Source organism: Periophthalmus magnuspinnatus, chromosome 3, assembly GCF_009829125.3.
Source record: "Periophthalmus magnuspinnatus isolate fPerMag1 chromosome 3, fPerMag1.2.pri, whole genome shotgun sequence".
NCBI lineage: Eukaryota > Metazoa > Chordata > Actinopteri > Gobiiformes > Gobiidae > Periophthalmus > Periophthalmus magnuspinnatus.
Genome location: NC_047128.1, coordinates 12,490,249 through 12,518,027, shown reverse-complemented (window position 1 = coordinate 12,518,027; position 27,779 = coordinate 12,490,249). Strand labels below are relative to the sequence as shown.

Genomic DNA, 27,779 nt, shown 5'->3' with positions numbered 1-27,779 from the left:
GAGCCTGAGCTTGTGCGGGAGGTTGAGCGTTACCGGCTAGATATAGTCGGCCTCACCTCCACGCACAGCTTGGGCTCTGGAACCCAACTTCTCGAGAGGGGTTGGACTCTCCATTTCTCTGGCGTTGCCCGCGGGGAGCGGCGGCGAGCTGGTGTGGGCTTGCTCATTGCCCCACAGCTCAGCCGCTGCGTGTTGGGGTTCACTCCGGTGAACGAGAGGGTCGCGTCCCTGCGCCTTCGGGTCGGGGACAGGTCTCTCACTGTTGTGTCGGCCTACGGGCCAAACAGCAGTGCAGAGTACCCGGCCTTCTTGGAGTCCCTGGGAGGGGTACTAGACAGTGCACCAACCGGGGACTCCGTTGTTCTCCTGGGGGACTTCAACGCCCATGTGGGTAACGACAGTGACACTTGGAGGGGCGTGATTGGGAGGAACGGCCTCCCCGATCTGAACCCGAGCGGTGTTTTGTTATTGGACTTCTGTGCTAGTCACAGTTTGTCCATAACAAACACCATGTTCGAGCACAAGGGTGTCCATCGGTGCACGTGGCACCAGGACACTCTAGGTCGGAGGTCGATGATCGACTTTGTTGTCGTGTCATCTGACCTCCGACCGCGTGTCTTGGACACTCGGGTGAAGAGAGGGGCTGAGCTGTCAACTGATCACCACCTGGTGGTGAGTTGGATCCGCTGGCGGAGGAGGAAGCCGGACAGACCTGGCAGGCCCAAGCGCATTGTGAGGGTCTGCTGGGAACGTCTGGCGGAGCCCTCTGTCAGGGGGGTCTTCAACTCCCACCTCCGGGAGAGCTTCTCCCTGATCCCGGGGGAGGTTGGAGACATGGACTCCGAGTGGGCCATGTTCTCCACCTCTATTGTCGATGCGGCTGCTCGTAGCTGTGGTCGTAAGGTCTGTGGTGCTTGTCGCGGCGGCAATCCCCGAACCCGGTGGTGGACACCGGAAGTAAGGGATGCCGTCAAGCTGAAGAAGGAGTCCTATCGAGCCTTGTTGGCTCGTGGGACTCCTGAGGCAGCTGATGAGTACCGACGGGCCAAGCGTGCCGCGGCTCGGGCAGTCACAGAGGCAAAAACTCGGGGTTGGGAGGAGTTCGGGGAGGCCATGGAGGAGGACTGTCGGACGGCCTCAAAGAGATTCTGGCAAACCGTCCGACGCCTCAGGAGGGGAAAGCAGTGCTTCACCAACACTGTTTACAGTGCGGGTGGAGAGCTGCTGACCTCGACTGGGGATGTTGTCGGGCGGTGGAAGGAATACTTTGAGGATCTCCTCAATCCCACTGTCACGTCTTCCGAGGAGGAAGCAGAAACTGGGGACCCAGAGGCGGACTCGTCCATCACCCTGGCTGAAGTCACTGAGGTGGTTGGCAAGCTCCTCGGTGGCAAGGCTCCGGGGGTGGACGAGATCCGTCCTGAGTACCTCAAGTCTCTGGATGTTGTGGGACTGTCTTGGCTGACACGTCTCTGCAACATCGCGTGGCAGTCGGGGACAGTACCTGTGGAATGGCAGACCGGGGTGGTGGTCCCTCTGTATAAGAAGGGGGACCGGAGGGTGTGTTCCAATTACAGGGGAATCACACTCCTCAGCCTTCCCGGTAAGGTCTATTCCAGGGTACTGGAGAGGAGAATCCGACCGATAGTCGAACCTCGGATTCAGGAGGAGCAGTGTGGTTTTCGTCCTGGTCGTGGAACACTGGACCAGCTCTATACTCTCCATCGGGTCCTCGAGGGCTCATGGGAGTATGCCCAACCAGTCCACATGTGTTTTGTGGATCTGGAGAAGGCATTCGACCGTGTCCCTCGTGGTGTCCTTTGGGGGGTGCTCTGGGAGTATGGGGTCCGGGGCTCTTTGCTAAGGGCTGTCCGGTCCCTGTATGACCGGAGCAGGAGCTGTGTTCGCATTGCCGGCAGTAAGTCAGACCTGTTCCCAGTGCATGTTGGACTCCGCCAGGGCTGCCCTTTGTCACCGGTTCTGTTCATTATATTTATGGACAGAATTTCTAGGCGCAGCCAGGGGCCGGAGGGGGCCTGGTTTGGGAACCACAGGATTTCATCTCTGCTGTTTGCAGATGATGTTGTCCTGATGGCTTCTTCGAGCCAGGACCTGCAGCAGGCACTGGGGCGGTTTGCAGCCGAGTGTGAAGCGGCTGGGATGAGAATCAGCTCCTCCAAATCCGAGGCCATGGTTCTCGACCGGAAAAAGGTGGTTTGCTCTCTCCGGGTGGGTGGTGAGTCTCTGCCCCAAGTGGAGGAGTTCAAGTATCTCGGGGTCTTGTTCACGAGTGAGGGAAGGATGGAGCGGGAGATTGACAGGCGGATCGGTGCAGCGTCTGCAGTGATGCGGTCGCTGTATCGGTCCGTTGTGGTAAAGAAGGAGCTGAGCCGGAAGGCGAAGCTCTCGATTTACCGGTCAATCTACGTTCCTACCCTCACCTATGGTCATGAGCTTTGGGTAATGACCGAAAGGACAAGATCGCGGATACAAGCGGCCGAAATGGGCTTCCTCCGCAGAGTGGCCGGGCGCACCCTTAGGGATAGGGTGAGGAGCTCGGTCACACGGGAGGAGCTCGGAGTAGAGCCGCTGCTCCTACACGTTGAGAGGAACCAGTTGAGGTGGCTCGGGCATCTGCTCAGGATGCCTCCTGGACGCCTCCCTAGGGAGGTGTTCTGGGCATGTCCCACCGGGAGGAGGCCCCGGGGAAGACCCAGGACACGCTGGAGGGACTATGTCTCTCGGCTGGCCTGGGAACGCCTTGGGGTCCCACCGGAGGAGCTGGATGACGTGTCCGGGGTGAGGGAAGTCTGGGAGTCCCTGCTTAGACTGCTGCCCCCGCGACCCGGCCCCGGATAAGCGGAAGAAAATGGATGGATGGATGGATGATTGAGGCAACTTAAAGGGCCCTGTACCTGTACCCTATACCCTGTACCTTGTATTTGAGCAAATGTGTGTCACCCCAGTACACATATTTTGTATAAGCAGCTCTTGAGGTCAACTGCAAACAGTTTTCGTGTTTTTCTGTTTTTAAGACAGTAAAAAACAGTGCACATGACAGGCTGGACTACTTGTTTTAGTAAAACAGTTAGGGCTCATATTACACTATTTAAATTATTAAAAATCTATTAAAATGTTGTTTCCTCATCACAAACATTTCTGGGGTTGTGTTTTGTTTCATTTACACATGTTTAACACACAAACCCTGCATATTTAGGCTGAGTTCTTCTATCAGACAGAAAACACTATCTGTTCCATCTTGTGACGTCATGGAGTAATACAGGAAGTGCTTGTGTTTTAACTCCATACACCTTAATCATTTTGATAATGTCAGCCCTCGCATTTCCTCCCTCTACTGAAAAATGTGTTTTGTATTCATTACATTTTTTTATGAGGTAGCTGCATTATAACATAGCTTAAAGCTCATGAGAATCCATAAAATTTTACAAAAATCTTACCTTTTTTTTTTTCATTTTGATGAAGTTTTGCTAGAATATTCCATGTTGATATAGGATTGTTCTTTAGAACTCATTACAACTTACTATATTTTTGTACTTTTCCTTTCAACTTTGTTCCACAAACTTCCACTTAGCTGATGTAAAACTATGATTAATATTTAGCACAGGTACTATCCACCAAAACAAGTCAGAATTAAAAACATGAAAACCTGTCATCTGCACTTTGAGTCCATTGTCATCAAAACATGCAGTGCCATTATAAACACAGCGATCAAAAGCCCAACTCTCACTATGGAAAATCACTGAGGAGGAAAATGAGGCATTAGCAACAGAGATGTAAAAATTCCCCTGTCGCTGACACAAGCTCTGAGCCCGAGGTTAAACACAGCTCCATTACAGTTTGTGCAGCTAGAATGACCAGTGAAAGTTGTATCTGTAATATACAGTACACATTTAGATCAGGTGACAATATCAAAGAGGGGGTTTTATGCTAATTGACTTTTGGAGCTTTCTACCATGTTATAATACTGTTCCGTCATTAAAAACATGCCTGAAGAGCTAGCCATCCATGCTAATTTTGTAATCTAGTCATCTCTCCTGGGCCTCCTTACTGTTAGCTGTACGATTCTGTCCAAAGTTCAGACCATAAGTCTACCTCACCCAAGCTCCCACACTGCCATTTTTCACAAATATAAAAGCAGGAGACAAAACAATGCCCTACAACTTCACAAACCTGACATGATGTGCAGTAGTTTCATCAGGCTGCACGCTGAATGGGGAGCAAAGTGAGGGGAGACTCAGAGAGTCAAAAATAAAATTCAAAGGAATGAAACATTTTAAAACTTGTTTTTGGCAAATTTTGTTTTTCAAAATAATAAAAGGTAGACAATTAGAGGATATACCTATCGTGTGAGTTTCATCCTGGCTGTGACAAGGTAACTTCATTTATTTATTTTTTTTACACTTGTTAAACTTTGAGCTCTATAATGCTGTCCATTATTAATTCCCTCCACAGTCAGTGCTGGTAAGCCATTATTGTAACCACAGCTGCCTTGGGACAGACTGGCGCAAGGCTGCTAATCTGCACTATCAGCCCCTCTGACCATCATCAACATTCACACTAGGCAATGTAGGTGAAGTGTCTTGCCTAAGGACACAACTGGCACCCCACTGTGGTACCTGGTATTCCCAGCAGCCTCCTATCCAAGTACTAACCAGGCCCAGCCCTGCTTAGCTTCAGAGATCAGACAAGATCAGTCCTGGTTTAGTTCTGGCTCAGGCCTGGTTTGGTTCAGATCCCGTCCTTAGTTATAGTCCTGGCTTGGTCCCATCTCAGCCCTAGTTAGGTTTAATCATGGTTTTCTCCTAGTTTTGGTTTTATCCTTCAGTCCCAGCTTAGTCTTGGTTTAGACCTTGTTTAGTCCTGGTTTAGTCTTGGTGTAGTTCTGGTTTGGTTTAGTCCTGGTATAGACCTGGTTCAGTACTATTTAAATCCTGGTTTAGTCCTGCTTTAATGCTGGTTAAGTCCTGGTTCAGCCATGGTTCAGTCCTGGTTTAGTCCTTGTTTAGACCCATTTCAGTCCTGGGTCAGTCCCTGTTCACTCCTGCTTTAGCAGTGAGCTGTTGACAGCTGACAGCATGTGCTGGTCTGACCTCTAGGACAATTACTTGTTTTCAGCTCATAATGAAAAACTGCCATTTAACCCTTTGAGTGCTGAGCTCTGCTGTGGCTGGACATGAATTATTTATGACCCGTTTCTGACACTGGGAACAGAAACTGGAATGACATTTTCCATTTTGAAACAACCCCACAAATCCGCTCAAATCAATATCTTACATGCAATTTCCTGACAAAGAGGCATTCTTCAGACTTCTATTGTAATTAGTTCAAGACACTGTACCTCATTTTACTGTCTTAAAAATGTGAAAAACAGAACACATTTTGCAGAGGTCTAATATGTATTCCTATATGCAAATACTCTTTCTTTAGACAATAGAATTTTCAGCATTAAATGGGAGTACTTTCTTTTCTATTCCCATGTGGCCTTATTTCTGTGTAATCCCCTCAGTGGTCCAGGTAGGTTCCATAGTGTTCTATGTGCGTACACTAGTCTGAAATCTAATTATGTATATAAAATGAGTCTATGCCTGGTGTCCAAAGTGGTGACCTATGCACAACTGGACATGTCGTTTAGTCTCAGTCAAATAAAAGCTTGTTTGTGTATTGATATTTTCTGATGGAACCAGTGAAGAGAATCTTGTGTTAAGGAGCTGTTTATTGATCACGGACAAGGTATTTGTTTAAGTGACTTTGTTCAGATTAGACCCATTTCCAATTCTTTCCCACTGAATAATTACAGAGAACACTGATGCTGGTCGAACTGGTAACTCCCACTGGTAAACAGGGACTTGGCCGAGGTCCCACTTTATTTAAACTGTGACGTGTTACAACAATGATACATCCACACAAACAGGCCTATACCAAGTCTAACTAAGAACTAAACCAAGTCTAACCCGGGACTAAACCAGGTCTAACCAAGGATTAAACCAGTTCTAACCAAGGACTAAACCAGGTCTAACCCAGGACTAAACCATGTCCAAAGCAGAATTAAACCACATCTAAAACAAAACTAAACTAGGTCCAACCCAGGATTAGCAGGTCTAAAACTCGATTAAACCAGGTCCAACCCAGGATTAAACCCAGTCCAAACCAGAATTAAACCAGGTGTAAACCAGGACTAACTCAGATCTAACTCATCGCTTGGACTACTTTTAATATTGATCACTACAAGAGCTGCAATAAAGTCGGACTAAACCAGGTCCAACCCAGAATTAAACTAAGTCTAAACTTAGACTAAACCAAGTCTAAGCACTTGCAGTTTTGTGGATTTATGTTTTTACTTGAGACAAGGCTTGAGTGGAACCTCCTTGGAGACCCCACACACCTCCATCTTGGATTATTTACTCTTCAAAAACATGAAACAAAACCAGGTCAGACACAACTGTAAATGCACCATATCCCCATGTGTTCAAAGTCCATGTGAAAAAGGGGGTTCTAAAGGGCACCACTCTCACAATATATAAACAAAAATGACACAGACAGCAGATTACACAACAAATAAATAAGACAATAAAGCAAGCTTGGTTTAGACCACTTTTCAGTCCTGATTCAGTCCTGGGTTATACCTAGTTTAGTTTTGGCTATGTCCTGGTTTAGTCTTGGATTAGACCTGAGTTAGTCCTGCTTTAGTCCTGCCTTAGTCCTGGTTTAATCCTGCTTTAATCCGTCCTGTAGTTCACCATGTGTGTTACAGTAAAATCTATAGAGAGATGCATTAGCCAAAATAAATGTAAACAAAAGAGCCATGGGACAACCAATTAAGCTATTGGCGTTATATCACTCTAATCACCTCTAATGTCAGGATACAGAAACACCAAATTAAAGGTGCGCCATGTAACTTTCTGTTAGTATCCATGGAGATTTTTCCTGGAATGTTTAACATTATGGCATTAAACATATCTGTGTCGGTGAACATTAGCAGGGCAAATTACAGGTCAGATCTGTGGAAAGGCGACCCCACTCACAATAAGAACGCATGTTTTTCAAGGTATTTTTAAGCAATAAAAACACCAGTAATTAATTCAACAAACTCAAATTGGACCCTAGACCAGAGAAGTTACAAAATGGATATTTACAGTCCATGTGGTCCTAAACTTGTTCTGATAGAGCTCAAAATCATTCTAAAGCTATTCAGGAAAGGTTCATTTCTGTCCCGTGGTTGTGACTTTTTTTAGTATTCATACTTGCTCAAATGGTTAGTATCAATACTAGTTTTGGTATTAGTAGTATAAAGTGTCTATAAAGTGTCTTCTACTCTTTAAATTCAACACTACAAATGTTTTGGCTGTTTTTGTCCCTGAGGTTTGTTCATCTCTGTATTGACCCTGTTGTTCATGGTCCATATTTAAAAGCACTTCTCACCCACTGACTCCCCCTGGTGTTGAGTTCTGTCCCTGAGGCGGTTGTGAGTCAGTCTGGTTGCACAGCTAAAAACACAGTTTGAATCGACTCCAGTCATCGGGCTGGAGACAGCAGGATCCACTCTGCACTCCCACTGCTCTCTCCACAAACACAATGAGGTACTGCACACAGGTACGCACATTTCAGGATATCATTTTGATCTCACCTCAGTGGCAAAATGGACCATGAGTTTAACTTTATTATTCTCTCTCTTGGAAAGTGTCTATATTTATTTGAGGGTTTTCAGGGTTCCCACACTTTCCAGGGCGTTTTTAATTACCTAATCAGTCTAACTATGATGGCAAATGAATCACACTCAAAGGCAAACACACTAATTCACATATATTCACAAACTATATATTCGCTTTGCATTGAGTTATGATTGCATTGTATTTTTGGGCATGTCCTAATTATGGTCTATCTCTAATTATGTGCATCTCCATGGAAACAAGCCGGTGGCATCAGCAAGCCAAGTTGTAGATAAGATCTGTGGAATGGCACCCCAAGGCACAGTGAGAATACAATATATTTTCAAATGTATTTCTGAGCAATAAAAACACCTGTAATTGAATAAGGTTAAGGTACACTTTATTGCCCCATATTGAAATTTGTACTCTGCATTTGTCCCATTCTTCAATGCTGATGGGGAAGAAGCAAGCAGGAGTAGGTAGTATAAAAAAGTTACACAGTGCACCTTTAAATGCTGAACTTCCTGTATTCCACATACTAAAAACAAAAGCCGAAAGCATGTCCAAATTATGGCCCAGGATCAAATTTTTTTCTTGGCCCTCAGGCTTCCATGTGAATTGGCCCACATTACCTCAAGCAGTACTTTTTTACTTTTTTACTGCAAGTTTTTATTTTATTTTATTATTATTATTTTTTTTTACATTTACCTTGATGAAGCCCTACGACGGAGTATAAGGGTCACTTAAATTAAAAGAAAAAACAATTATGCGGGCGCTACGAGAAAAAAAGCCGTAATATTACGAGAAAAAAGTCGTAATATTATGAGAAAATAGGCTGCTATGCGTGAGTGAGTGACCAGTGCGTTGTGTGTTATGGAGAATTTGGAGCATTTTGTTCAGATAAACTTTAAACTGGGGTTTATGCACGATGAAATACTGTATCTTTTTGCCCACCATCACCACACTATCATCAGTTTAAGTACTTTGAAGGGACACTGCAAGAGTTTGAGTTTGTTTAGTCGGAGGAACCAGACAGCAGCCTATATTCTCATAAAAATACAACTTTATTCTCGTAATATTACTACTTTTTTCTCGTAATATTATACGACTTTATTCTCGTAATATTACGACTTTAATGTCGAAATGCTATGACTTTATTCTCGTATTCTCTCTCTCTCTCTCTCTCTCTCTCTCTCTCTCTCTCTCTCTCTCTATATATATATATATATATATATATATATATATATATATATATATATATATATATATATATATATATATATATATATATATATATTTTATTTTATTTTATTTTATTTTATTTTATTTTTTTAAGTGACCCTTATACTCCGTCGTGGAAGCCAATATCAACATTAACATGAACAAAGCTCTGGTGGCTCATTCTAGCCTCTTATAAATGTACAGATTTCAGTCGTTCACTGCACTGAGCACCAGTCTATGGCTTCATCTGTGTTTTGATATGTAGCCCTTGATGAAAAAAGTCTCGATACTCCTGCTTTGTATATTTAGACATAGATCACCAAGTTAGAACTGAAGTTAGACAAATCTATATTAACCCAAACATACTGATAAAATAAAACATTAAAATATATTACATGTTGACTATGCATTCTTCACATTTGAATAGTAAAGTGCCCATATGGGCACAGAAAATTAGGGATGCCTATGTTTTACAGCAAGATCATGCCTGTAGCACAGGGGTCACCAACCTTTTTTAACCTGAGAGCTACTTTATGGGCACTGAGTCATACGAAGGGCGACCAGTTTGAGACGCTCTTCTGAAATAACACATTTTCTCAGTTTGCCTTTAGTTATACATTATTAATAATGATAAATGATAATCATCTATGTGAACACACTGATCACGTTGCAAGACACTGATCATGTTAATGATTTCTCAAAATAATTATCAACAATGAACAAGGAGGGAAACAGATATCAGTATTCAGCACTTTAACTTTACTAATCTTAGTAATTGTTAAATTTCCAGATGACACTTACATCACTACATCTCATAGGAAAAGTGCCCCATTTTCACTATCCATTGACGAACCTTTTTAACAAAACATAAATAATATACATTGCACCATGTTTCATAAAGTTATCAATTATGTAATGTTAAAGAAAAATAAGCTTACATATTTTTAAATAAATCTCGGTTGCGTTGTGTGACTTTTTCACCGGTGTCGTGAAAAAAGCCTGTTGTTTACCCAAAGCTGCGTTTAGCTCTAGGCTTGTTCTGCCCATAGTGTGCGCCCCCGTGGGGAGTGTGCGTCCCCGTGGGTAGTTAGTGTGGAGCTTTGTGAGACGTAGTGAAGTGTCCCTCCACATTGTGCCACTTTGCCGTCACCACAGTCGCTCCACAGATGAGATACGCGCAGGTTTCTTTTACAGTCTTAAATCGTTGTGAACGTGATCTCTTTATTTTCTACCATGTTTTGGAGTAAGAAACTGCATTCAGCGCATCTTCACAGCGCTCGCGAGCGGAGCACTGGTTTTGTCACGCACACAATACTGACCTTTGAAGTGAGTAGGTCAAAGTTCACCTTAACTTATTTAAACTTCACGTATAATGAACATATGTTTAAGATATTGTCATTTTGAAATCTATATAAACGCAAGGGTGATAAAAAAAAATAAAAAATAAAAAATAAATTAAAAAAAAGCAACAGAATAAAAATTAAATTTTAGATGCAGCTCATTAGTGAGTTGTGCTATTTTTAGAACCGGTCTGCGGGCGACTCATGGGGCTTGGGGGCGACATGGCGCCCGCGGGCACAGGGTTAGTGACCCCTGCGTGTAGCAGGTACCAGGATTTCCAGGACGTGTTGGACCCTGTTTAGGGTCCAACACCTGAAAGTAACCCATTAATACATAATTTTAAAATGTTTTTTAACCTTTATTTAACCAGGAGAATGCTATTGAGAATCTGGGCCAAGAGGTAGATAAGTTCAACACATGTATGATGTTTATAGCATTATCTACTGTTTGTAGTCGTTGATAACAATTGACCAATGAGCTCCTTCGTTTCACATGCGTCACCGGAAAAAGCTAATCTGATTGGACGATCACGTTTGACCAAGCTGCAAGATGCAGCGGAAAACATGGGACCAGACTGATATAATCTGTATCTCCTCTCTCTCGCTTCTTTAGTCCCAGTTTAGCTGCTCTGTATGAAATCTAGTTGTGGTTGTGCGTTATGTGTGCGGTTTGACCCAAAAGAGATGTGTGTGAGGCAAGATGCAAAGAGACATATGCCTGATGTGAAATCACACTGAGAGTCTCATTCTGAACCAGAGGCATGTTGTCTAGCTCAGGTAAGATTCAAATATGTTGTATTATTTCAAATAGAAAACATTGTTATTTTGTCTGCTAGATAGTGATAATCTCATGCCCATGGCTCATTATGTAATAATTTGGACATATGAAATCACAATTGATGATGATCTAAAACAACTTCATAAAAGAAACAAGTCCGCTGACTTCCAGGTTGGAAAATTGTGGACCCCAATGAGGCATCAAGAGAAAGTTCCCGCATGTAGGCCTGTCACAATAACACATTTTGAAGTGTGATATATCGATTAAGTAAATATAGACAATAAACAATAATACTGAAGCTAATTTATGCCACAGGCACAATAAGATAAAGATTAAGATCCATTTTATTATAACCATTTTATTTTAAAAAATCCTGAAAAATGTCCCACTAGTGCAAAGGAAAGGAACCCATGAGACATACTGACCCCAAAAAATGATTGTTCCATCTGTCAGTTATAGAACAAAGTCAATATAGTGATTATTGTGGCAGGCCTACCCGCCTGTTACCATAAGCACCATCACAACAAAGCATCGCATGCTGTTGGCCTCTGCTATAGAAAGCTGCACATCACACTAGCAAGCAGCAAAAAATTTTTTTTTATATTTGGGCTGAAATGGCAAAGCAACACTGCTGAATCCTACGCGTATCACCGATTAACAAAATAAAATTGCAGTACCTCAATGGTGGTGGTGAAAATGACGTCTTGAATACAGGAGAATAAAGATTACTCAAACATACATGAATCACTCTAAATACAACTTTAACAAGGTCAATGAGAAGGATACAATTATAACAGCTCTGAAAAGTAGATTTTCTACAATAGGTCTCCTTCAAAATAGTTCACATTTTTGTAGTTTGCATGTTCCCTCTGTGTCTGTGTTTCTTCCGGTTGCTCCAGTTTTCATAAAACCAGCCACATGTAAAATAGAGTCACCTCTGGAGACTCCAAATCTCATTGGGACCATTTGTGTTTCTTTATGGCACTATACCTGATTTTTACTGTGTTAAAAATGTGAAAAACATAAGTAATTCATTTTAAACTAACTAATTATTTACAGCAAAGCGTTTATAAGCACTTTTCATAACTTTCAGAGTGAAGTTTTGCTCTCACGGTAACGCTAACAACTACTAGCAAGCTAACCACATACTTCCTGATTCTCGGACAATGAAACACTTTATATTTAGATGCACACATTAAACAGCAGACATATTTTGACCTCAAGAGCTGCTTATCTGGACTGGGGAAAGACACATTTTGCTCAAATTCATGGAATGAAATCAGGGAAAGGGCTTTAAAGTTGCTCAGTAATGCTGCAGCATTTGCTTGACTCTGAATCATGGCTAGAGTAGTAGCAGCTAAATTAAACTAATCTCTTTTGATCACTGTTGCCTCTTCTCTTCCTCTCCTCGCCCTCTCTGTCTCTCTCTCTCCCTCTTCTCTCTATTTTTCTTGTTTACTCAGTGCTTTAAGAATTACCCCATGGAGACAGTTTGTTTTTTAATTACTATTATTGACCAACACTCCCACTTTTAGTTGGAGCCATTTTAAATTCATCTATGCCTTGGTCATTTCTTTCTGTGATTAGTGGGTTAAAAATGCCCAACATTTTGAACGGCTCAGTTGAGGTGATGAATTGTAATTACTAACCTGAGATTTAGTTTGATTAAAAAAAAAAAAAAAGACTAAGGCAGTATCCACTATGCCTATATTTACTAGGTCTCATTGGCAGCTCTGGCAGCCTTAGTTCAGTCCATATATTCAGTGCCTAATTCCCCCTTTGTACATGTCCACAGGTTGGTGGCAAATTGTTGTGTCCAGAGGGATGGTCTACTGATTGGTTATTAAAAAGGACAAGGTTTAGAAGCGGGATACACTTTAAAGTCAAAGTGATGAGGAAATGTTTAAGGTTAGGTTTTGGTTAAGGTTAGGAAAAGGGTATACATATATGTGTGTGTGGGGGGGGTGTAAATATTTTTGTTATTATAAATAAATATTTATTTATAATAATTAATACAATATTTTTAGTTTCAGTTCCAAAACCATAAACAGTCTAGGCCCAAAACCCATGCTCTCAGCTCTCGCGATATCTGGATATGTATATAAACCCTGAACGCTCATTCCTCTTCCTTTCTTTCCCTTTAGAGGTGAAGGTGCAACAGTTTTCGGTCGTCCCGAAACCGGGTTCATCCGACACCCTCACCACAAATCCAGCTGATCTGAGCTCCACAGCGGCACCATGCCTCCCAAATTCGACCCCAACGAGATTAAGATTGGTACGTTTGAATCAATGACGTTTTAATAAAAGATATTCTCCGCAGCCAAGATGGAGTCGCTTCGTGCGGATCGTATTCTTGTGTCTCGGCCTGGGTGATCTGAAAATAATTGAACATGGTCATACGAGTGTAGCGAATAGATAGTCGTTACATTGGCGATCGACGTGGTGTATTTTACTCGATTGTGGTTAGCTGTGAGGTAAACGGTTTGACAGCGACCACGTGTGCTAGCCGTGGATGATGCTAACCTCAGCTGCTAACCTAGTAGCCGCTAACCTATTAGTCGCTCTCAGAAGCCCAAGTAGTGGCGTTACTGGCATAGTCTATGGTAACTGGTAGGGTTATTGGTCTAATCTAGTTACCTGGCCAATCTACTAAGTACCATCATATGATGCGTATCCAAAATTGGTAGTTATTATGTGTTCTAGTAGGTATTAAATGATGAAAGAATAGTCTTAAGAGTGGTGAAATTCAAATGTGTAGGCATGTCAATTTAGGTTATTTGTATTTGCATGGATTTCCTAATCACATCCTTCAAAATGATGGATGAATGAGCCAAAATTGCTATTTGACTACAGTATAACTAAAATACTACAAACGTGAAGTAAGGTATATGGAAGTAAAACGTTGCGGAATTGTCTCTATAGTGGATGCACTACTAACAATGGTACTTTTAGAGCTTTTGAGGAAAATTTGTTTAATTACTACGATAAATTTAGCTGTAGGACAATGTTGGTACATCCAAAAATTTGTTTGTGAAATGGAGATTGATCCAGTATCTAAACGGGGGCAAATGGGCAGGCATTTACACCTGATAAGAGTTTGGTGGAGGTATAGTGAATATATGGTTAGAGGGGTGCTGAGATTCCAGAACACTGGAAGCTTGGAGAAAGGCCAGAGAAATGTGTGGTCTTGAAGGACTACATCAGGTTGGTTGGAGAGGAGACTGATCGAATAGTGGCAGATGTTTTGTATAGCTTTACCCATACCCACTGGCAAGTATATTATTCAAAATTTGATTTACAAGGCAATGCTTTCAAACATTACCTTGAATATGATGCCTTCAAATGACAAGTATGTACAGTTGATGTGGTTAACTTGTCTATATTGCACATTCCTATGTAATTGTCTCTAGTTGTTTTAACTTCCATCAGCATTTGTACAATGATCACACAGGTTAGCATTACCTGGCCAGCCAAAACCAGACTTGAAAAGGAGCGGTGGTGGAAACCGTAAACTTATAATTGAGTACATTTTTAGCCATGCAACGTTTACGGAGTACAAATACTGCTGCCAAAATTGTATTAAAGGTACACATGAAAAATTCTACTCAATAGTTTATAACAATTTTAGCAGCATTATTTAAGTCTTTTATAGAAAACTTGAATTAAACATGTTAAACCAAAATTCACATTCAGAGTTCTGGCCAATCAGCAGGTGATGCAGTGCTGTTGTGTGTATCCAAGCAGACTGCTGTGTTTTTGGACTTGTACAGTAATCTGTAACACCTGTGATGTGTATTTTTATTACTTTTATAACCAATTGCCAATACATGGCTAGAATTTTACTGAAGTATCTTTAAAAAAAAAAAAAAATCTAAAGTACAATTACACAAAAAGTATAGTCGTATTTCTCATTGCAGTAACGGGACTATTTATAATTCTAATATTTTGTAATTGATTACTTTCCACCACTGCAAAGGAGGAACTGGCTGCTGAGGCAAATGTTTGCAATCTTTTTTTGTTTCTATTACCACATAATGAGTTAAAATTTTTAATCAAACCCTTTCACTTGTCAGAGGCTTTATACAAAGTAATTTCTGACCATAATGACTCAATGCAACCTTGCAGACCAAAACTGGTTCTTGTGACTGACTATGGCTGCATTATATTAGTTTTAATGTTTGCAGTAAGCAAATTGCAAAGACTGAACATCATCTCTAAAAACTGCAAGATACTTCTTAGTCCTTTATAAAAGCTAACATGGTTTAGACTTTCTCAAATGTATATGATTCTTGTATTGTTTGAGCAGTCCATATTTTGGTCTCAACTGCAATTTGATATTTTTTCAAAATAGGTTCTTCTTCAATTTAAATTAAGATCTAGCCATGGGGTTTACTTTTAGTTTTCTACTGTTTTTAAGACAAACCAGATTGGTCAGAAATGCATAAATAAGCAACAAAATGAAGCCGAAGCATATTTAGGGTAGCTAAAGTCCAAACCGTTAGAATCTGTATGAACGGTTTATTTTTAATACCTGTTCCTATAATATCCTACTGCTACACCAGTTTCATTTGGTCATTTAACAAAGTTCTGTTTCTTGTGTTTCAGTGTACATGAGGTGCACAGGAGGAGAAGTCGGAGCCACCTCAGCCCTGGCCCCTAAAATCGGTCCTCTGGGTCTGGTCAGTATCTCTGTAGTTTTAAATGGTTATTTTCCACAGCCTCCCGCCACTATGCCCGTCTGCAGTGACTGAGTATATTCCAGTGGAGGCTCAGAGAAACCCAACTTTAGGAAACAGGGCTGTTCAAACCAATGGACCGCTCTGTGCCGAAAAGACTGGGACAACCAAACTCATGTGGGATTGTGCACATTGGAATTTTCCCTTGGAATTTTTATTTTGGCACCTCACTTTTGACCCACATTTGGCTTCCTGCTATATCAGTGTAATAAGGCTACATTAGATTTATCTCTACCTACTGTGGTCTATATTTTAGTTGGTGCCATCATTTATTTATCTTTTTGCATTTCACTTGATTGGCCCTGCAGGGCCATATTGATTCTATTAGATGCATGTATAATTTTTGTTTCCTCTGTAGTCTCCCAAGAAAGTTGGTGACGACATTGCCAAAGCGACCGGTGACTGGAAAGGCCTGAGGATCACTGTCAAACTGACCATCCAGAACAGACAGGCAGCTGTAAGTGCAATTAAAAACATTTGTCTTGCAACTTTCATTCACTAGAATGATGACCAAGGTATTAAAGCATTTTAAGTGAAAGTGTATACCTCAAATACAAATGGAAGACTAGAGTAATTTTCAACCAGTATATGAATTTGAAATTGCACCCTACATTGTACAATCTCTTGTTAAGATGGAGAACCTTTATTTGTCCTACAATGGGGAAATTTAACTGTTGCAACGCAAAGTTGAAGAACAACTTGCAAACAAAAAAAAAGACATTAAGACACGACTTAGATTAATAATAGTTCACTATGTTTAGTAGTATAGCCCTCTACAGTTTCTTACGAGCAACACTTTGCTTTTTAGAGTAATGTTTGACTCCTTGCTCAGCCTCCCGCCACTATGCTCTTCTGCAGTGACTGAGTATATTCCAGTGGAGGCTCAGAGGAACCCAGCTTTAGGAAACAGGGCTGTTCAAACCAATGGACTGCTCTGTGCCGAAAAGACTGGAACAGGCACAAATAAAGACTCTAAGATGGGTGTTTTTAACTGGCTTGTACCATGTAACAAAATTTGAGATCGAGTTGCATGAGTGTTTTGTAAATCAAGTTATTTTGTTAGCTTGTGTCAGTTGTCTTGCATTATTTTGAGGAAGTCTTTGTGGCTTTTAAATGTTGAATTCAGGAATCAATTCAACATCAGTCAATCATTAGTTTACTGATATTTGCATAAACCTGTTGTATTGCAATCTGCAGATTGAGGTTGTGCCCTCTGCTTCAGCCCTGATTATCAAGGCCCTGAAGGAGCCTCCCCGTGACAGGAAGAAGGTCAAGAACAGTGAGTGTCAAACATTTAAACCAATTCTGATGTTAATAATTGACTGAAACTAAATGTAAAGTTTTATTTTTCAGTTAAGCACAGTGGAAGTGTGAGCTTTGACGAGATCGTGAGCATCGCTCGTGTCATGAGGCCTCGCTCCATCGCCAGAGAGCTGTCTGGTAAATACAACTATGCCAAAAGACAAAATTTCTCTTCAAGACCAGGACTCTTAATATCTTTGAATGAGCCAGAACTACTAGAGATCAATGTGTTTCTGATTGAAAATTTGTCAGCTTTGGCCAAAAACCTGTCTGCATTTTATACTTTACATAGATTTTTTTTTTTTACATGGACAGAAATATAATTTGGGCATTTAAAAAAATTACCATTAAGCATTCTTCAGTACTGGGAAAAAAATCACTCGACTCTTTACTTGTATTCAGCCTCCCGCCACTATGCTCTTCTGCAGTGACTGAGTATATTCCAGTGGAGGCTCATAGGAACCCAGCTTTAGGAAACAGGGCTGTTCACACCAATGGACCGCTCTGTGCCGAAAAGACTGGAACAACTTCAGCAGAATTCAGTGATAAAAGCACTACATATATGTACATATATTACCTCCTGTCCCCATGCACCACAACACAATAACCTAGATATTTTGTAGAGAAAAACTTTCCGTATTTTCTGGACTATAAGTCGCACCAGGCAAACGTATCTCACTACAGTAACTAAATTCATTGAATTCTTCATCCGGTCTCTTTTCTGAACAACTCTGCTAACTCCCGAGGTAGATGAAGCGCTGCTTCCTCTTCTGCGTGGCTGCTATCAGACTTGGCAGAATACAATTTTCTCTAAGGGGGCATTTTTTTTTTCAGTCTTTCTCAGATGTCTCAAATTTTCAATGGTACAGAAGTAGTAGATACAGGTACACAAGCCTAGAGTGCCCTCACACGGTTGTCATGTGTGAAATTATTAAAATATATGATTTCATATCTTTGTTATTGTCACTCTGTCGCACCCCAAGCTATAGGGGGAAAAAAAAGCATGACTTGTAGTCTGGAAAATACGGTACTCCAAGGGCTGTGTTCTCAAAATGATTCCAGCCCACGTGTTTTACATCCTAGAACAGTGTTTCTCAAACAGTGGTACGTGAACTCCTTCAGGTTGTACTTTGTCAGCTATTCACTGTGACCAAGTTGGAATGAATTGTATCCACTTTTAGCCTCCTTTAGTTTCACTGTAGTTTTAAACAAATTATGTGCATTTTTAGACCTGAAATAGCCCTATATTGGACCTGGAATAGTCCTGGTGATACTTGGAAATCAATCTTTTCTTTGACGGTACTTGTGAAATGTTTGAGAGCCATTTCCTTAGAACAGTTTAGTTTTTTACACTTTTACATTACCTTGTCAGTCTTGCTTTGTACAGCGGATATATTTCTTAGATGTTGACACTGATGTCTGTATTCTCAGGAACCGTGAAGGAGATTCTGGGCACGGCTCAGTCTGTCGGCTGCACCATTGACGGGCGCCCTCCGCACGATGTCATCGATGACATCAACAGTGGCAAAGTGGAGTGTCCCGCTGAGTAAATGGACAATAAATGACTTTGTATAAAATTTACTTGTTTGGTCAGTTTTTGCGTGTGTACACTCTGAATATAGACTAGAACAGTTGAATAAAACTAAAGCACTGGTTTAGGAGCTGTGAGAACACATGATTCAGGAGATAGACTGTCCCATTGCCTGAGCTCATGTCTCAGAATAGAAATGTTCCCTCTGTTGAATTTGCTTATGTGGGTGGCTTTCCTCACTTATCTGTCAAGTACAGGATATCCCAGGCAATCGACCTACAACTTGCACAATATCAGGTGTGTACTCAAGTAAGGATAACATTACTTCAAAATATTACTCAAGTACAAAGTAGTGGTTGAAGAAAAGAGTAAAGTATTTGGGGTGAAAACTACCTGAGTAACATCTGATTTGTAATTTGACAGAAAAAATATCAACTACAAAGTCTGGTATGTTGGAAGGATACACAAAAATTAGATGCAAACCCATATCTGAAGAAGCAGTGCAAGAAAAACAAATGAACAGTAATCACCTTTACTCAAGTAAGAGCACTTTAAAAAAATATATATATATACTCAATTAGGAGGAAAAGTACAAATTCTTCAAAAAGTTACTCCAATAAGTAACTACCAGTAAATGCAGTATATTTTCCAATACAGACCCACTATGCTTGTCCCTGATTGGTTAATTCATCTGTTAATCACACATTTGAAAACGTCGAGATTCACCAGTGATCAGACTCACATTGTCGTAGATTAGTGAAATGTGTTCTGGATCCCAGGCAAACCCCTCTGCACAGTAGAAAAAAAAATCCTCTAGATAAGGCAGTTCCCTTATGTTGGCAATGCTCTTTTGTTTCGAGTTAAAATCTGGTTTCAAAAATGATTGAGGGAGCAAACTGCTGTACATTTACAATACGCATCTTAAAGACATTTTAAATACAAAATGTATTTTATTGGTTTACAAATGTATAAATATCCAACATGACACATACCCAGTTGTCAAATTTTCTGTCCTTTTACTTTAAGATTGTGATAACTGTATGAACAAAAATTAGCTTGAATACTAAAACTAAAATCAGTATTGAGTGGCCTTTACAAAGAAATTTAAATTTCAGCTGAATTTCATTGTGCTTTTCGGACTTTTTAATAATCAGACCCAGATCTATAGCAATGTCAGATAGTGTAAAAATAACAGTTATTACTTATTATCACTTTAGGTAGGCGTGTTCAGCTTTTTGTTTAATTTGTAGGAACAAGTTTATCAAAATGTGAAGTGCAGGTCTTCGTTGATTTTCGGCTCAGAACCACAGAATGTTTAGGAAGACCTCAGATCATTTCCAGTATAAAAAGTCCATTACACTGCAAAACGTAACATCAAGATTAGTTAGAACATTACTTGAAAAAGATGCACTGTCACTTTTCTGATGGAGGTCTGCCACCTGTTTGTCCTCATGGAGGTGTTGTTGCTTGTCCTGGAATTGTCCACATTATGGCATCAAACTTGCATATATCCATGAAAAGAACAGATGATACCACAATACCTAGTACTGACCAAGCCTAGCTCAAGATCCCAGCAGCATTGAAGGATGGGTCAAATGCAGAGGACAAATTTCCCTACTGGCACAATAAAAGTCTTAGCGTGAAACATTCCAGTCAATATCCTCCATAGCGACAGGCAGGTGGCTGACCCTCTACCTGAAAAGTTACAAAGTGCACCTTAAAACAATCTAACAAACTAGATAAAAGTAGTCAAACTAAGGTTGCAAATGTGAAATCAAGCCATGTAGTTTTTGAGTGCATATTTGCAATAGTTAATTTCAGTTCTCAGCTTCGTCCTCCTCTGCCTCGGGCTCCTCCTCCATCCTCTCCTCTTCCTCCTCCTCCTCCTCTTCTCTGCTCCTGTCATTTTCAGAGTCCTGTTTCTTTTCTTTGTCCTTTCGTTTCTGCTCCGACACCTCCTTCTTCCCTTTCTGGCCCTTTTTATACACTGTTGGAAAATCAAAATTAGATCTTGATTAAACAAAATCTAGTCTTTTTTGTAAATTCTCACATCACATTTTTTTAGATGCATTTTAAACAGCTTTTTTTGCAGCCTCCTCGAAAGTGTAATGTTTTAATTATAGACCATATATGTTCTATGTGCAAATCATGTTAGGTAGAATAATTACTTTCATACTTCTATCACCTCTAAGCAGTAGTGGCCAAGTACACAGTTCACCCTCAAACCTCAAAGTTGGTAGTTTAATCACAGCTCCGATCAGTTAATACTGTCCTTGAACAATCACTTTGTTCACCTTGTACACATATGGTCTGTTCTACTGCTGCCCTCAGTCTGTCCCAGGGCAGATGTGGCTTCAGGGAGATTCAAAGCATGTCTCGGCATCGCTTAACCGATTTTCTTTTAATCCTTTTTTATAATGGATTAAAAAACACTAATAAATAAAAAATTATGAAAGAAAATTATTTGAGTTGACTATTTTATTGCCAATAGAATAAGTGTTTTTTTTGTTTAGAGGTACAGTATGCAACTTGGTGGAAATGGCACATCACCAAAATGAAAAAATAAAACTTTTATTTTGGCTAAAAAGTTCCATACTGTTGTTCAGTGGAATATGATTAGGTCTATTGGCAAACATTTTTCTAAACTAGTCAAAATATATCATATAAAAAACTATGAGTAGAATACTAGTTTAAGGTCATGTGTCATATTGAGGGAAAAAATGTCCTGTTGTTGTGTTACATGCTACAAGTACCTCAATAGACAATATGTTTACATTCTGAGTATTTGCATGATTTGTACCAATATGGTCTTGAGCTATAGACATGCTCACTATTTAATGCTCTAAATGTAACAATAAATCCTTGAACCTTGGTGTGCTCAGAGTGCATCATACATTCTGCTCAATAATTGTCCATATACCTTGAACCATGTGTTATTTTCAAACAAACCTTCTAGAGCTTCTTTGAGGGGCTCCAGAAACCTTTCAAACTCCATCTCCTCCATTGCAGCCATCACATCCCCCGCGTTCAGGGTTTTCCTCTTGGCCTTCATTGCAAAGTTATTGGCACTACACAAAAAAAAAAACAGACATCAGACAGTGAAGATATGCTCAAGCCCAGTATAGTGTTAGATCTATTCTCCATGTAGTTACCAGGAAGTGGCGTAGAGTACAAAGACACTGGCCGCCTGAGAAATGGCTCTTCTGGCTTCTTTCGACACATTCACTCCATCGGGGAGCTGGAAATAAACAGGTTTTAAATACCAAATAGGGTGCATTTCAGATGTTTAGCAGCAGCCTATAGCACTGTCACCGTTTTTATAACAAATACCAACCACAAACTCCACAAACTTACCATATTAATCTTTGGCCTAAAAGTTCTTTAAACTGACATCACATCTTCGAGGTAGAATAATGGTATCACTTTTTGAATACTTTCAGTTCAGTTTATTTATGCTGACAGAGAAGACTCTGAATTCTGTGCCACTGTGTTTTGAATGTATATAGGCCCGAATAATACAACTATATTGAAGATGCACCATGTAACTTTTCTGGTGGAGGGTCCACCACATGCTTGTTTCTATGGAGATATTATTGCTGTGCCTATACCTTACAGTGTAGCATTAAACTTCAATTAGCAATCGGTTAACATGGAGACAACAAGTCGAAGGCGCAACCAAACCAAGTTATAGGTGAGATATATGGAGAGGAGAGCCCACTCAAAGTAATGATGCATTTTTTCCCAATGTACTTTTGGGCAACAAAAACACCTGCAACTGAAAGAATGCAAGATATACGCATTTAATGGCACATTGTGCAATATTTCGGGCAGAGCAAAAACATCACCACGGAGACAAGCAGGTGGCGAACACTCCACCAGAAAAGTTACATAGTGCACCTTTACCCAATGACCTGGCCTTAACCATTACCATACAATTATGATGTAGAAAGAATGGTTTGTAAACAATAATTTCAACGCCATCATTCATAATTACACTTGCAATATTGTGGATACATTCTTCATTTAACAGTTTATGTAGATGCTCACCGCTTCTTTAATAATCCGAGTAATGACCGCGTTGGGTAGGTTTAAATCTTCTGGTCTCTCCGCCATCCTCACACAGGTAAATCCTTACGTTTAGGCCGGAGACCGAGACACCAGAAGCGAGTAGACACTCTGCAGACAGCCGCTAGCAGATAACCACGGATCCAAGACGGGACACAGCGCTGTTAGCCTCTTTAGCTAACGCAACAGGCTGCAACAAAATGCCTTCAATGTGTCGTTTTCAAGTAAAATAAATGTATAAATAGTCAGAAATTGTGCTCGTATTGCTCGGTTACATCTGCGTGGTCTATTATAAGGTTGCAAAACAGTTTTGACTTGTTCAGGAACCGATCAGACGCACTTTTGTTTTGAGAGATTTCCCGCGAAGCTTCCAACCACGAGTTCTTAACTTTCAACTTCCGCCGCTGATGTCAAAAATATGACGCACTTCCGACAACAACTTTTGTTATTATTTATTTATTATTGTTTTTAGAACATTAATTAATATGCTATACTGATTAAATGCTTTGGTATAAGTACGAACGTATGTTAAAATATTTCATTTAAAATCACTGAATTATAAATAAAACTATATATCTGCTGGTGGTACTCAGGGCCTTTTACCTTTTAGACTTAATTGTATTTATTTTTAGGAAAAAATATACTATTTTTCAGTAATTCATTAAAAATTAATGATGTTGAAATCCAGTTTATATCTTGTTTGTTCGGGTTTTTTTTAGTCCTGTTTTAAGTTTATTTTTAATTTATTTACATTATGAATTAATTCCAGAGATTTTCTGCTAGTAACTCAAGTTGTTAACGTTTCAAATTTGCATATTCCTAGTGTGCAACTGTGTGACTAGATATGATCAGAGGGCCTGTTGAATGCCAACTGCATCTGTGTCATTCAGTACCATTCAGGGCATTTCTGGCTAGCTAAGCTCACCACAAAAGAGAATGACTTAGAACCAAATCGTGAACTGTGCAGTGTGTATCTTTTCTGGTGGAGTTGCCACCTGCTTGACTCCAAGGAAATGTTTGGCCCGGAATGCAATTGCCACATCAAGTGATGCCACCAGGGCAAGTTACAAGGGTACAATCTGTGGAGAGACAACCCCACGCACAGTAAGAATGTATCTTTTTCAGCAACGACAATACCTGTACTTGAATAAATAATAAATAAAAGCAATAAGATCTCCATGGAGACGATGAGCAGTGTTGGACCCCACACACACGTTTAATCTAAGACAATTAAGAACATATGCATTAACTGTGACCTGGCAAAAGTAATGAGCCATAAGATCCCCTTTCCAACAGTTCTCTAAAGGGTTAAAAGCCAGAATCAGAATCCTTTTATTGCCATCGTTTGTGAACACAGTTCATAAACTAGGAACTTATTTTGGTGATAAACTGCAACATAAAACATAAAACACACTGAATAAATACAAATACAAATAAGGGCATGCACAAAGTAAAAAAATAAAAATAATAAAAATAGATATGCTTAAAAATCAAATAAAATACTTAAAGGTAGAAAATATATACAACAGCAGCATCAGAACAACAGTGCAAAGATGTCTTATTAAAGTGACCGGTGTTATAAGTGTCCAGTTTGTGCAAATATGATAAAGTGTTCATGAAACAAACTGCAGAGGGGAAGAAACTGTTCTTATGGTGAGAGGTTCTAGTCCCAATGGACCGTAGCCTCCTGCCAGAGGGAAGTGACTCAAATAGTCCATGTCTAGGGTGAGAGGTGTCAGCGGCTAAACGGCCTGCTCGCCCCCGAGTCCTGGAGACGTACAGGTCCTGTATAGATGGAAGGCTGCAGCCAATCACCTTATCAGCGGTGCGCACAATGCGCTGGAGTCTCTGTCTGTCCCTGGCAGTGGCCCCAGTGAACCACACAGTGATGGAGGAGGTGAGGATGGACTCAATGATGGCCATGTAAAACTGCACCATCATCTGGACCGGCATCTTGCGTTTCCTCAGCTGCCACAGGTGGAACATCCTGTGATGGGCTTTCTTGATGAGGGAGCTGATGGTCGGCTCCCACTTGAGATCCTGGGTGATGCAGGTGCCCAGGAAGTGGAAAGAGTCCACAGTGGTGATGGGGGAGTCCGTCAGGGTGAGGGGAGGCAGGGGGGCTGTGACTTTCCTGAAGTCCACGATCATCTCCACTGTCTTCTGGGCGTTAAGCTCCAGGTTGTTGCTGCTACACCAGGACACCAGGCGGTCCACCTCCCTCCTGTAGGCAGACTCATCGCCGTCCGAGATGAGTCCAATGAGGGTGGTGTCATCCGCAAACTTAACCAGTTTGACGGAGTCGTGGCTGGAGGTGCAGCAGTTGGTGTACAGGGAGAAGAGCAGGGGAGAATGTACACAGCCCTGTGGAGATCCTGTGCTGATAGTCCGAGTGTCAGAGACATTCTTCCCCAGCCATACGCGCTGCCTCCTGTCCGTCAGGAAGTCAGTGATCCACCTGCAGGTGGAGTCAGGCACATTGAGCTGAGCGAGCTTGTCCTGGAGCAGAGCAGGGAGGATGGTGTTGAACGCAGAGCTGAAGTCCACAAACAGGATCCTGGCGTAGGTTCCCGGGGAGTCCAGATGCTGGAGGATGAAGTGAAGGGCCAGGTTAATGGCGTTGTCTACAGAACAATTGGCTCTGTAGGCAAACTGCAGAGGGTCCAGGAGGGGGGAGGTGAAGGACTTGAGGTGGTGCAGGACCAGGCGCTCAAATGACTTCGTGAGTCGTCGTCAGCGCCACAGGTCTGTAGTCATTAAGTCCAGTGATCCTGGGCTTCTTGGGGACGGGCACAATGGTGGACAGCTTGAAGCAGGCTGGGACGTGACATGACTCCAGGGTGGTGTTAAAAATGTCCGTGAAGACAGGAGCCAGTTCCTCAGCACATTGTCAGTGGTGGAAGGTAACAAAGTACAAGTAGTAAAGTACTTATGTACAACTTTCAGGTACCATATACTACATACAGTCAGTCAGTATATATATATATATATATATATATATATATATATATATATATATATATATATATATATATATATATATATATATATATATATATATATATATATATACTGACTAAAGTTTTTGACTTCAAGCTTCAGCTTAGAGCACACAAAATAAAAGCACAAAACTACTGTTGATCAAAATATGTATTATGTTAATCAATATCATCACATTTAACATTTTAACAATTAATAACACTTCTGTGTGAAAATCTGTGTGAAATAAAGTACATTTAAAGTCCATTTTAAATGGACACTTAAATACTTACTTAAATAAATGTTTTGATGTGATACTTTTACTTTTACTTGAGTAACTGTATCTGTACTTTTACTTGAGGAACAAAAATTATCTTGATACTTGATTCACCATTGTTTAAAGCTCATATGACAGGTTTTCGTGTTTTTCTAATTATTACTTGGTTTGGTGAGATAGTACCTGCGGTAAATATTTCTCATACTTTTACATCAGTTAAGTGGCAGTTTGTGGTTGCAAAGAAAAGTACAAAAATACAGGAAGTAGTGATGAGTTTTAAAACAGACCTCTAGTAATGGAACAAGGAACACATTTTTCTGACAAATTAAAAAGGTGTTGGTGTTGAGAGGTGTTGTCTAGTCGTAACTATTGTGCTATTTACACAGGTTTTGGCCCTTGTTATTATGGAATTACCTCTATGTATGTCATATCTGCTGTCATAATATTTTTTTTAAATCTTGAATATGATGTTAAATCGGTTTTAGTGAAATGAGCAGCCTAACCTGTCATAGGCAATTTTAACTAGTCTTGTCAAATTCAATTTCAATACTAAGGAATAGACTCAATAAAGATTCAAATACTACAATGATAATAAAACCACTATTTATTTAGACAATAGATTGTAATTTTCAACATTTAAATATAGTACTTTCTTTTATATTCTTTCTGTAGAATAAGTCATCCAGGTAGATTCCATAGTGGTCCATTGGCGTATACTGGTCTGTATGTCTTATACTTGTTCTGACACAGCTCCAGATCATTCTAAAGCTATTCAGGAAAGGTTCATTTCTGTCCTGTGATTGTGACTTTTTAGTATTGATACCTGCTCAAATGAGTATGCAGTTTTGATATTAGTTTTAGTATTGATTAGTATCTGATTTTCGATTTGATTTTAACAGCCCTACTTTTAATTCTGATTTGATAAAACAGAATAACAATAACACATTTATGTGGTCATAAGCGCTCTACAGTTGTTTCCATAGCAGCTGCTGTTCATCCCACTCGTTTCACTCCAGAGAAAACTCCAAACAAAGGCCAGGTTTACACCCACCAGGATCAAGTCACCAACTGATTCACTGATCTGCTTTTAGATAGTTTCATTTTTATAGGCGGTTGACACTTTGCAGCTAATGCCATCAATATTCCCTGAGGTGTGATGCTAACTGTAAGCACTGCCCTGTTTAAAGCTCTGTTAAAATAGACTTTAATCTGAGCTTTGTTTTAACTTTGCAGGAACTACAATAGGAGAACAGATTTTGTACTGTTAAGTCCCTCTCAAATAACATTACAATCACAAGGTACCTAACATTAGCCAACAGTTTTCAGTTAGTCACGCTGACCTTTTGTGTTGAAAATCAAGCACCTAAACAGGACCATGAAAAGGCTCCTGAAAATGTGGTTTTTAACTTAACTTTTTCTTGAGTTTCCAGACAATCTAAAAACTTATCAGGATGTGTGTATTGTGTCATCATGATAACTGCTAAATATTCCACCACAGACATACATGCAGAACACTCCAGCATGATGTCACTTCAAAGTGTCAATTGTCAGGAGGTCCAAAACTGCTCCTCTGGTTGATCGATGGTCCCAGACCAGCCAAGAGACAAGCTCAGCCCCACCAGTGTGTCCTAGATCTTCTCCCGGTTTTCACACCTCAGTTGAATCCTCTCAATGTGGAGGAGAATCAGCTCTTTTCCGAGCTCCTCCTTTTTCTAAGGGAGCCAACATCCTTGCAGAGGAAATCATTTTGGATGTTTAATTAATGAGAAGCTCTCATTTATAGCAATTATCCAGTAAATATATGGTTTACACCATGTAATGGAAATAGCCAAACAAACAATATTTCAATGGAAACCAGCTGGAGGAGGCCCTCCTACTAGTCC

The 27,779-nt window shown here is 40.6% G+C and overlaps 2 protein-coding genes and 3 non-coding genes across 5 annotated transcripts; 4 read left to right on the top strand and 1 right to left on the bottom strand.

Annotated features, from left to right (window-relative positions):
- Positions 1-13,121: 13,121 nt before the first annotated feature.
- rpl12 (ribosomal protein L12) lies at positions 13,122-18,621 on the top strand. The gene is made up of 6 exons (XM_033984154.2): positions 13,122-13,281; positions 15,612-15,685; positions 16,101-16,199; positions 16,940-17,021; positions 17,096-17,182; positions 18,476-18,621. The coding sequence occupies exons 1-6, from the start codon at positions 13,245-13,247 to the stop codon at positions 18,592-18,594; spliced, it is 498 nt and encodes a 165-aa protein (XP_033840045.1). The 5' UTR covers positions 13,122-13,244; the 3' UTR covers positions 18,595-18,621.
- LOC117393942 (small nucleolar RNA SNORA65) lies at positions 15,728-15,851 on the top strand. The gene has a single exon (XR_004543320.1). It is a non-coding gene; the product is annotated as a small nucleolar RNA SNORA65 (small nucleolar RNA).
- Positions 16,578-16,701, top strand: LOC117393940 (small nucleolar RNA SNORA65). The gene has a single exon (XR_004543318.1). It is a non-coding gene; the product is annotated as a small nucleolar RNA SNORA65 (small nucleolar RNA).
- LOC117393941 (small nucleolar RNA SNORA65) lies at positions 17,450-17,573 on the top strand. The gene has a single exon (XR_004543319.1). It is a non-coding gene; the product is annotated as a small nucleolar RNA SNORA65 (small nucleolar RNA).
- Positions 18,622-19,093: 472 nt separating the features above from the next.
- Positions 19,094-23,041, bottom strand: pole3 (polymerase (DNA directed), epsilon 3 (p17 subunit)). Its single transcript, XM_033984155.2, has 4 exons — positions 22,623-23,041; positions 21,728-21,813; positions 21,525-21,643; positions 19,094-20,562 (listed from the first exon to the last, which is right to left on the bottom strand). Exons 1-4 carry the CDS (start codon positions 22,686-22,688, stop codon positions 20,393-20,395), a joined length of 441 nt encoding a protein of 146 aa, XP_033840046.1. The 5' UTR covers positions 22,689-23,041; the 3' UTR covers positions 19,094-20,392.
- Positions 23,042-27,779: the final 4,738 nt, after the last annotated feature.

Bases quoted from the DNA above. Each gene is read 5' to 3' on its own strand.
- rpl12 (XM_033984154.2), top strand. From the start codon at position 13,245: ATGCCTCCCAAATTCGACCCCAACGAGATTAAGATTG. The intron at 15,686-16,100 runs GTCAGTATCTCT...TTTCCTCTGTAG, and splicing joins AAATCGGTCCTCTGGGTCTG to TCTCCCAAGAAAGTTGGTGA. The intron at 17,183-18,475 runs GTAAATACAACT...CTGTATTCTCAG, and splicing joins CATCGCCAGAGAGCTGTCTG to GAACCGTGAAGGAGATTCTG.
- pole3 (XM_033984155.2), bottom strand. From the start codon at position 22,688: ATGGCGGAGAGACCAGAAGATTTAAACCTACCCAACGCGGTCATTACT. The intron at 21,814-22,622 runs GTGAGCATCTAC...GTTTATTTCCAG, and splicing joins CTCGGATTATTAAAGAAGCG to CTCCCCGATGGAGTGAATGT. The intron at 20,563-21,524 runs GTTTGTTTGAAA...ATTTTCCAACAG, and splicing joins CCTCAAAGAAGCTCTAGAAG to TGTATAAAAAGGGCCAGAAA.